This window comes from Otolemur garnettii, unplaced genomic scaffold, assembly GCF_000181295.1.
Source record: "Otolemur garnettii isolate 467f Iridium unplaced genomic scaffold, OtoGar3 scaffold00173, whole genome shotgun sequence".
In the NCBI taxonomy this organism is placed as follows: domain Eukaryota; kingdom Metazoa; phylum Chordata; class Mammalia; order Primates; family Galagidae; genus Otolemur; species Otolemur garnettii.
The window spans coordinates 1,943,300-1,954,260 of NW_003852568.1; the positions used below are offsets into that span (position 1 = coordinate 1,943,300).

Consider the following 10,961-nt stretch of genomic DNA (forward strand, 5'->3'; position numbering starts at 1 on the left):
CCAACTTTTTTTTTTTTTTTTTAGACAGAGTCACACTATGTCACCACTGCGTAGAGTGCTTGGTATCACAGGTCCCAGCATCCTCAAATTCTTAGCTTAAGCAATTCTATTGCCTCAGCCTCCCAAGTAGCTGGGACTATAGGCACCTGCCACAATCCCCGGCTGTTTTTTGTTTGCAGTTGTCGTTTAGCAGGACCAGGCTGGGCTCGAACCTGCCAGTTTTGGTGTAGATGTCTAGTGCCCTACTCACTGAGCTATGAGCGCCAAGTGCCCTCTTGTAATTCTTAAACTGACCTTTTCATAGCTACAAAAGCATAGTCCTTTAAGAGCAGAGGCTGAGACCGCTTCAGACCCCTGCTCTGCCACACTGCAATGGAGTGGTCCTGAACAAAACACCTAACTGGTCTGTGCTTCCTAGTCTTCATATGTAAAGTGATGAAGTGGTATTTATACTTTGATTAGAATGTGCTATATATAAGCATATGTGTTTGCTAGTATTACTCTTATTAAGAATAGTAACCAATAAAATAAAATGTAAGAATAAATACTAATCAGTTTGATTTATATTTGTGATGTATATGGATATGGGTACATTCGTGTGATTCCTTAGTGCTTGCATTTTACTTAAATAAATTTTAGGGAACTTTAGAAAACAGAATTAAAGTAGTTGAAGTATATTTTCTTGGTCCTTCTATATGAGTTGATAGTTTTTTACTTTTCATATACTTCTTTAAAATAAGCAAATATGTATATGTGTGTGTGTGTATATATATATATATATATTTTTTTTTTTTTTTGAGTCTCACTGTGTCGCCCTTGGTTGAGTGCTGTGGCATCACAGCTCATAGCATCCTCAAACTCCTGTGCTAAAGCAATTCTCTTGCCATAGCCTCCCAAGTAGCTAGGACTACAGGAGCCTGCCACAACACCTGGCTATTTTTTTGTTGCAGTTGTCATTGTTTAGCTGGCCCGGGCCGGGTTCAAACCCGTCACTGTCGGTATATGTGGCTGGTGCTGTAACCACTGTGCTATGGGCGCTGAGCCAAAATAAGCAAATATATTTTAGAACTAAACAGGTATACTTTATCTGTGTAATAAAAGTGTCCCTGGGAAGTTGAGGGTAGAGATGAGTCCTAAGACTATGAACTTTTTTGCAGAGTGCATTATAATTTAAAACTACTTCATTATACATTTTCTGTAAACTCAAATTTGATTGGTTATCATTCATACCTATGCATAAGTTTATTTTTAGGTGACAGTGGCCTAAAGTTTTTAAATACCTTGGCCACATCTATTTAGGGTCAAATCATAAGTTTCTTAAGGCAAGTCAGGGGCTAACGGGACTGAAATGTATTTACCTTTTACTTGTTCCATCTTCAGTTTTTTTTCTTAATAAAAGGCAAAGCAACAACAAAGCCTCTCATCCCCTTTTCCACCCTCAGATCTCAATTACAAAATAGGAAAACAGAAAAACGTGGAGAAAGAATCACTTTCTGCTCACAGAGTCGCTCGTGTTATTGATTTGTTTGCCTTTTACAATGATGGTACACACTGGTGTATTTTTTTTTAAATAAACTTGGTATCATGGGCATTTAAATCATGTCAGTAAATCATTTATAAGATCACTTATATTGGTGATAGCATAGTCCTTTGAGTTACGTATGCTACACTGTAATTTGTTTTGTAATATATTTGTGTCCCATTCAAAGGCATTGAAAATAAATGGCATCAGTAAATATCCTTATAGACAAATCCTTTTGGACATCCATTATTCCCCCCCCCAATACTAGTTCCTATTATTCATCTATAGTAGAAATACCTCAAAGTGCACAGCACAAAATTGCGTACTCCTGCTCCTAACCTGGGTGCATCTTAATTCTTGCCCTGCCTCCTTCCCCATCATCCCACCTGCCCTCTCTTCTGCTCTACTGGTTCCTATCAGGCCCCTTGGGGACAGTGCCCTCCCTGCTACTGGTCAGTCAGTACCCTGTTAACATCCATTATTTCCTTATGACAATCTGGGACATGAAATTATTGGGTTATAGGAGATAACACATTTCCATGCTTTTAATACACACTGCCAAACTGTTCTCTAGATAATTGTTACCTCCCTCTATGCCTGCCAGCATGGGGGTATTGCCTTAGGATAAACCCGGACCACTTCTGAACTGAACCGATTACAGATCACTTCTGGTTGTTCTACCCCATTTCTTCTTTCTCTACTTCTGGTTGTATTTTTCTGTATCCTTTCTTTTTTCCATCTCAGAACTTCACAGAAGCTGAATTTGATCCAGGTTAAAAAAGGAAGCTGCTTCAAATGCTCTGCTTCACTCCTCACCTGTTTCTTAGTATATTTGCTATATAAAATAACTTGATTCTTGAGACTATATAGCACACAGCTTTTCAAAAATCATACCTATTTCAGTTTTGTAAATTCTGGTTTTCATACTCATGATTTTTTTGTAGTTAATGTATTGCATTTGCAAAGTGACCTCATGCTGTAGTAGTGGTTTTGTGACTAACCGTCTCTGGAATGTTGCAGACCAGGCTCAGATTCCTGCTCTAGTTGGCTAGTATTGGAATCTAGGATATGTTATTTAACCCTTCTAGCCCTTCTGTTTCTTCACTTGTAAAATGAGATAATGCTAATACTTTACTCAGGATTTTGTGAGGTTTAAAAGGTGATGCTTATAAGTACTCAGTATACTGCCTAACATATACTAAGCACTCAATAGGGTTGCTTTTATTATGGTCTCCTCTGATTATCACAACGTGTGTAAATAAGGAGGTTTTAAAATTTTTTCTCTTGCATTTCATTAAACAAGAGTAGAAAGCTGGAACACCTTTCCTATCTTCATAGGCAGAAAGTGGTGGTATCTAAACATGAATTTAGCACTTTAGATAGATAAGGACTACCACAAAGTGGGAACATTGAAGTGAATGGCAAGGATTGTACCTAATTAGGATAATTGGGACTAAGATAAAAAATTTAAAAGCTTAATTAATATACAAGATCTTGAGAAGTACAGCTTCCAAAAGCCTTGACTGACCAGCCAACAAAGAGATGCTTAATTCCAGGAGAAGAGGACTGGCTCCTGTATGTTCTGGCATAAGAGGAGAGGCTTCTGTATCCCATAGACTTCCAAACACAGAGGCCCAAGAGTCTTTTTTAAAACTTTAACTTGACTGAACACTGAGATCGAAACATTTAATAGGTTTCTCTACTTTGGTTTAAATTGCTTTAAATGCATATGACTGATTAGGTTTTTATCCCAACTTGTTTCCGACAGGGCATGGTGCTGATGTGAAATGTGTAGACTGGCATCCAACCAAAGGGTTAGTTGTTTCAGGAAGTAAAGATAGTCAACAGCCAATCAAGTTCTGGGATCCCAAGACTGGGCAGAGTCTTGCAACACTGTAAGTGATAGGAACCCCATCTTGGTCCCTGGAAGAAGGGGAACAAAGGTGTCTGTATCTTTAACTTTTAGCTTTCTCTTTGTAGTTTAGACAACAGATGGATTTGGATCTATAGATTTCTTATTAATTAAATATGATTTATTTCTAAATTCCTAATGGAATAAGGCTTGATTTTTATTTTTCCACCTAGACCTAAATTTAATTTGGTTATCATAGGGTAGAGGGGGAAGATGAAGAGGAAGTGTTTATACTGTTCTACTTGACTGTCTTTCCTCAGTAGACTGTGAGGCACTGTGTGAGCGGGTGTGTGTGCCCTAGTAGGTACAGCCCACCATTCTCCATCTCACTACATCTACTTGTTGAAGAGGTTTTCCCTCCATTTTTGAACTAATTCTCATTTTTTTGTCTGATCTGCTTACTTAGGATGCAGCTACATAATAGAGTTTTCTTTTTGAATTACTTTGTAAACCTTTACAGTATGTGAATGTTAATTTTTTGACCAGCTGTATCCTGGTTCGTTTTGGGAAGTAAATGTATTTAGAGTGAATTGGTTGCAGCGAGACTCCCTTGTTGTACAACTCCAGTGCCCACACCAGTGTAGCAAACCTTGTGAGTGGTGTCCCTGGACATATGCAGTGTGCATAATGGGTTATTGCATCGTGTTTAGTTCAAATTAACCCACAACCTGTCCAGTGCTCATTTTTGTGCTTTGTCTTAATGAGAGGAATTTCATTAAATTTTTAAAATGAATGAACTTTATTGACTATTAATTTATGTGTTCAAGTGGCTCCCCTGTTTCCCAGATAACCTTTTCTGTCCACTTGAAGCTCTGTTGACTGGTTGATGGTATGCTTAGGTAGTGGACACGTATTTCTGTGGTTGACCTGTTTCTTTCAAATGTACTTTCAGCTGTGATCCTATAATGTTACATGGCTTTATTCTTTCTAGGCCAAACCTCTTGCCATCTTGATCCATGTGCTTTTCAACAAAAATGGCCATTATATTGATTTGTACTTGTTTGGAAGTCTGAAAGATTATTTTCTTGGTGCTTTGTTTTTAGTCATGCCCATAAAAACACAGTAATGGAGGTGAAATTAAATCTCAATGGCAATTGGTTACTCACAGCATCACGTGACCACCTCTGCAAACTTTTTGACATCCGAAACCTGAAAGAGGAGCTTCAAGTCTTCCGAGGTCATAAGAAAGAAGCCACAGGTCAGCAGTTACGCAGTTTTCCTTGTTCTGGTGACTGTTGGCAGTAGCATTCTCAGATCCTAACCATTTTGCCTTTTCCCATGTTTTTATTTTACAGCTGTGGCCTGGCATCCTGTTCATGAAGGGCTTTTTGCCAGTGGAGGCTCTGATGGTTCTTTGTTATTCTGGCATGTTGGGTATGTGTACAAATATAATGAAGTTTGTTTTAGGTTTTGTTTTTTTTAAGACAGAGTCTCACTTTGTCGTCCTGGGTAGAGTGCTGTGACATCACAGCTCATAGCAACCTCAGACTCTTGGGCTAAAGCAATTTTCTTGCCTCAGCCTCCCGAATAGCTGGGACTACAGGTGCCTGCCACAACGTCCAGCTATTTTTAGAGGTGAGGTCTTGCTCTTACTTGGGCTGGTCTCAAAACTGTGAGCTCAGGCAGTCCACCCACCTCAGCCTTCCAGAGTGCTAGGATTACAGGTGTAAGCCACCTCTCCCGGCCTCATGATGAAGTTTGTAATTTTTTTGGTGTTGGTATGGCCTGTATCAGAGACTGCCTGTAGTTTTCAATTTTGTAAATCGAACCTAGAATAGAAAACGTACCTCTTTTTATGGGTGTGGAAGTCATTAAGGAAAAAAAAATAATGCTTGGAGCATGTTAACCTCAAAAGTGCTTTTTGGATAAAAGAATGAATTTCTTCTTTTTTTTTCTTTTTGAGATAGAGTCTCACTCTGTCACTTGGGCTGGAGAGTCTCAGCCTTAGACTAGCTCATAATAACCGCAAAGTTCTGGGCTCAAGCAGGCCTCCTCCTCCAGCCTCCCAAGTAACTGGCTCTAAAGATGAGTGCCACTAGAGCCGGCTCAGTTTTCTATTTTTAGGAGAGGCGGGGTCTCGTTTTATTCAGGCTAGTCTCAAACTCCTGACTTCAAGCTATCCTCCCACCCTAGCCTTCCGGAAAGCTAGAATTAATGCGTGAGCCACCATGGCCCAGCTGGGAATAAATTTCTGATGACAAACTAATACCCCTCTGAAATGTGCAGAATTGATCAGATTGAAGGTAACTGCTTTGGTAGGCTTTGTTTTAAGGCTAAAAGAAAATGTCCCTCTCCCCCTTTTCTTGATAACTGTTGTAAAAAGAATTTTTTATTTGGTGCTGTTGCAGGGTAGAGAAGGAAGTGGGTGGGATGGAGATGGCCCATGAAGGAATGATCTGGAGTCTGGCTTGGCATCCTCTTGGGCATATTCTCTGTTCAGGCTCAAATGACCATACTAGGTAAGCTTTATATTGAATATAGCAAAGAATTACTGTACTCATGAAACAGTAGGAAATAAATATTATATTCATTTTTATTTGATTGATATATTAGTTTGCATTCCAACTTATTCTTAGAAACATTAGTGGCTTAAAAATACTTATATTGCAATAAGGAGATTGGATATTGAATATGACTTTGGTTATTTGCATTTATTTTGCCTTTTGACTAGAAAATTTTTTTAACATTCTAAATTTTTAGAGAAAGCATTGTAAAAATTTATTCTGTTTATCAAAGGGCTGCTTAGTTGTATTAAGTACCCAGAAAAATACTGAAACTATGCTCTCCTACTCCCCTCATTACTTTGACAGCAAATTCTGGACTCGAAACCGACCAGGTGATAAAATGCGAGATCGATATAATCTAAACCTTTTACCTGGAATGTCTGAAGATGGTGTAGAATACGGTGAGACTCTTGTACATTTGTCCTTTAAAATCTGGTGTTCTGTTATAAAAGTGTTAGTTATTATGAAGAGTATGCAAAACTAATTTTTATCTTATAGTTTATTGATTTATAAATCACCAGTGATAGGATTCATTTTTATAAAGCATTAACTTTATTGGCTGTTGTTTTTATAAAATCTCTATTAACAATGGATTTGTTACTATTTGTAGATGACCTTGAACCTAATAGCCTGGCAGTAATTCCAGGGATGGGAATACCAGAGCAGCTAAAATTAGCTATGGAACAAGAACAGATGGGTAAGAGAAGTTACACGTATACATTTATTTATTTATTTATTTATTTTTTAGAGACAGAATCTCACTTTGTCGCCCTTGGTAGTGTCACGGCTCACAGCAACCTCCAGTTCTTGGGCTTAGGTGCTTCTCTTGCTTAAGCCTCCTGAGTAGCTGGCTGGGACTACAGGTGCCTGCAGCTATTTTTTTGTTGCAGTTTGGCTGAGGCCGGGTTCGAACCCACCACCCTCCGTATATGGGGCCGTCGCCCTACTCATTGAGCCAAAGGTGCCACCCATACATTTTTTTCTATAACATTTTTACAGCCTGTTTATTTTCTTCTTGATAAGTTGTGTTGAAATGTAAAAATGAAGTGAATCTTTCTAAAAGCAAGAGTATGAATTGTCTTAACTCAATAACTAAGAAAATGACATGAAGGCTATGTTAACCAGTTTGATGAGAGTATTTCAAATTGTATATGAAAACACCACACTATACCCTGTGATTGCATTAATGTACACAGCTAAAATTTAATAAATAAAAAAAAAAGAAATGTAAGAATAATTTATGCTAACAAATACTGGTAAAGTGCTATAGACTGAATAACATCTAAAGTCTGTTCTTCCAAAACTGTGTTTATTGATTCCAGTGGCCAATTTTTAAAATTTGAGGCAAACTGCTCTTCTTTATGGTTACAGGGAAAGATGAATCAAATGAAATTGAAATGACAATTCCAGGTCTAGATTGGGGAATGGAGGAGGTGATGCAAAAGGATCAGAAAAAAGTACCTCAGAAGAAAGTTCCTTATGCGAAACCTATTCCTGCACAGTTCCAGCAGGTAGGTAACTGGAAATGATTCTACCTCACCCAGGCACTGAGTGATTATGGTTGGCTAGTTTAACTGACATTTCTCTTGGATTATCCTGCTGTTGAAGGTATGTCTGTATTATATATTCTTTTTTGGACCATTCTTTACATATTTTATACATTATAAGACATAGTTCTTGCCTACAGCTTTGCATTCATGCTTGGTCATGAATCTTCTCTTTATCTCCTTTTATCTTCACCTACTTATTATCATCCCAAGGTATCAGATGAAGGAGCAACCAGAGGCGTGGAGCAGAGAGTTTGTTATCACTCTTCTCCATTGTTTGTCCATCTTCTGCTTTAAGTGTCCCCTCAATGCAAAGTGTATCTGCCCTTTTGGAGAGGATGGCAGGCTTTGGATTATTAATAATGTGCAATATCTTTTAGCTTTCATCACCTTAGTAATTTCTACCTATTAATTGCCTGTTTAAATCCATTCCCATGTCACTAAGAAGTAACGTTAGAAATAAATACAGTTCAGTAAGTTGGATTGAGCAGATAATGTTATAGAATGGTTTTCTCACTCTATCATTGTCATTTTTATATTTAGGGTGTATTTTAATATTCTCTTCTTTCCTGAGGCTTGGATGCAAAATAAAGTTCCAATTCCTGCTCCAAATGAGGTGCTAAATGACAGAAAAGAAGACATTAAATTGGAAGAGAAGAAAAAAACCCAAGCAGAAATTGAGCAAGAAATGGCCACGTTACAGTATACTAACCCGCAACTTCTGGAGGTATGTAAAGCTCTTTAATGGGATTCAAGATAATCTAAGAAAGTGATGATAACATTTTTTATTGATATGCTCTTAACGAAAAGGGAAGGGACTCTCAGATGGCTCTGATAAACACCTCCATTTCTTGTTGCTATATTAGGAGACTAGTTTCTGAAGGAGTCTCCTGTTTCTTTTTTTTTTTTTTTTTTTTTTTTTTGAGACAGAGTCTCAAGCTGTTGCCCTGGGTAGAGTGCCATGATGTCACAGCTCACAGCAACCTCAAACTCTTGGGCCTAAGTGATTCTCTTGCCTCAGCCTCCCAAGTAGCTGGGACTATACGCGCCTGCCACAAGGCCTGGCTATTTTTGGGTTCTAGTTCTCATTGTTGCTTGGCAGGCCCGGACTGGGTTCAAACTCGCCAGCTCTGGGGTATGTGGCTGGCGCCCTAGCCACTTGAGCTAGGGACGCTGAGCTTCCTGTTTCTTAAGATTTTAAAAATCAGGTCAGTGGAGCAGTGAGTAGACCTAAGCTAAATGTACATTTTTTAATAGGAAAGATAAATCAAACAATTTGAATTTACTTATTTATCTACAGGTAAAAGAATTTTTCTTTTTCTGTCAGTTCATAGAATAGGTGGCTTGTTCTTATTTTTCCTACCTGTGATAGCTACCAAGAATAACAAAATACTAGTGAATTATAGGACTTTCTTTGCTCAAGGTAAGATACAGATATTCCTGACTGCTTTGTCCTGGCACCTGAAAAGAAATGGTCTGAAGGGAGTCTGGAGCCTCAGTGCCATAAAGTTGTGAATGCCCTTGCAGTGTTTGAGTGTTACATAGACTCCAAGTATATGGGGCAGTAAGAAATGGAGCAGTTATGTTTATTTTTAGTTTCTTCTAACAGAATATGTGATAGAAATACTGTCATCTTCAAGGGCTCTGGCTTATTTATTCAGAATGTTCTCTTCTATCTTTCTTTCCTTCCAGCAACTTAAAATTGAAAGACTTGCACAGAAACAGGCTGAGCAAATTCAGCCTCCTCCCTCATCTGGCACCCCTCTCCTCGGACCCCAGCCTTTTCCAGGACAAGGTCCAATGTCTCAGATTCCTCAAGGTTTTCAACAGCCCCATCCATCTCAACAGATGCCAATGAACATGGCTCAAATGGGGCCTCCAGGTCCACAGGGACAGTTTAGGCCCCCCGGACCCCAGGGGCAAATGGGACCACAAGGTCCTCCACTGCATCAGGGAGGTGGGGGGCCACAAGGATTCATGGGACCACAAGGACCCCAGGGCCCACCCCAGGGGTTGCCACGGCCTCAGGACATGCACGGGCCCCAAGGAATGCAGAGACATCCTGGACCTCATGGCCCTTTGGGACCTCAAGGGCCACCTGGACCACAGGGTAGTTCTGGTCCTCAAGGTCATATGGGTCCTCAGGGTCCACCTGGCCCACAGGGTCACATAGGCCCCCAAGGTCCACCTGGTCCCCAGGGTCACTTGGGCCCACAGGGTCCTCCTGGTACTCAAGGTATGCAGGGACCGCCTGGTCCCCGAGGAATGCAAGGACCACCTCATCCTCATGGTATACAAGGCGGGCCAGGCTCTCAAGGGATCCAAGGTCCTGTGTCTCAGGGACCTCTTATGGGATTGAATCCAAGAGGAATGCAAGGGCCTCCAGGCCCGCGAGAGAATCAGGGTCCTGCTCCCCAAGGGATGATGATGGGCCATCCACCTCAAGAGATGAGAGGACCTCACCCTCCAAGCGGACTACTGGGACATGGCCCTCAGGAAATGAGAGGTCCTCAGGAGATGCGGGGCATGCAGGGGCCTCCACCTCAAGGATCAATGTTGGGTCCTCCCCAGGAATTGCGAGGACCTCCAGGCTCACAAGGTCAACAGGGGCCGCCTCAGGGCTCTTTAGGACCTCCACCCCAGGGTGGCATGCAAGGGCCTCCTGGACCTCAGGGACAGCAGAACCCAGCAAGAGGGCCACATCCATCTCAAGGGCCAATACCATTCCAGCAGCAGAAAACACCTCTGCTAGGTGATGGGCCCCGGCCCCCCTTCAACCAGGTATTATTTATTTCTAACTTGTACCGAAGTGGTACTGCCAGGTATTGTGAAAAACAGTCACAGTTGGTTATTTCTTTCTTTTTTTTTTTTTTTTTTTTGAGACAGAACCTCATGCTGTTGCCCTGGGTAGAGTGCCATGGCATCACAGCTCACAGCAACTCCAGCTCCTGGGCTTAAGCAATTCTCTTGCCTCAGCCTCCCACTATAGGTGCCCGCCACAATGTCCGATTTTTTTTTTGGTTGTAGTTATTGTTTGGCAGGCCCAGGCTGGATTCAAACCCTCCAGCTCTCGTGTATGTGGTTGGCGCTTTAGCCGCTCAAGCTACAGGCACTGAGCCACAGTTGGTTATTTCTGGACTGGTGATGGTGGTTTAACGTACTAACATTTTGGCTAAAAAGGCAGTAGCAAGGATGAGTTAGGTTATATGCCCTTTAAGTTGATCTCAATATTAATCTATACTTTTTTTTTTTTAAAGTCTTCAGAAGACATCATGTCTCAGTTGAATGTAGTTAGTAATTGTCTCCAGGCTCCAAGAGAGCTGTGGCTCTGAGGAGAAGGCATGTTACTGGTGGGCGGCTCTGAATCTCATGTCCCCTTTTGCAGGCTGTTTTCTTTGTACCCTGATATTCCATGGGTCTGCCAGACAGCGGACTTCCAGCTTGTCTACTGGCTCTACTTTTTTTTTTTTTTTTTT

At 40.7% G+C, this 10,961-nt stretch overlaps 1 protein-coding gene across 5 annotated transcripts in view; it reads left to right on the forward strand.

Annotated features, from left to right (window-relative positions):
- The window catches only part of WDR33 (WD repeat domain 33), a 128,747-nt gene that overhangs the window by 101,859 nt on the left and 15,927 nt on the right, over window positions 1-10,961 (forward strand). For all 5 annotated transcript variants that reach the window (XM_003800332.2, XM_023519371.1, XM_023519372.1 and 2 more), the window contains exons 8-16: window positions 3,291-3,417; window positions 4,478-4,632; window positions 4,730-4,808; window positions 5,783-5,893; window positions 6,245-6,339; window positions 6,549-6,635; window positions 7,310-7,449; window positions 8,060-8,212; window positions 9,178-10,266. In XM_003800332.2, the coding sequence (XP_003800380.1) occupies window positions 3,291-3,417; window positions 4,478-4,632; window positions 4,730-4,808; window positions 5,783-5,893; window positions 6,245-6,339; window positions 6,549-6,635; window positions 7,310-7,449; window positions 8,060-8,212; window positions 9,178-10,266 (2,036 nt within the window). The remainder of the gene's footprint in view (window positions 1-3,290; window positions 3,418-4,477; window positions 4,633-4,729; window positions 4,809-5,782; window positions 5,894-6,244; window positions 6,340-6,548; window positions 6,636-7,309; window positions 7,450-8,059; window positions 8,213-9,177; window positions 10,267-10,961) is intronic.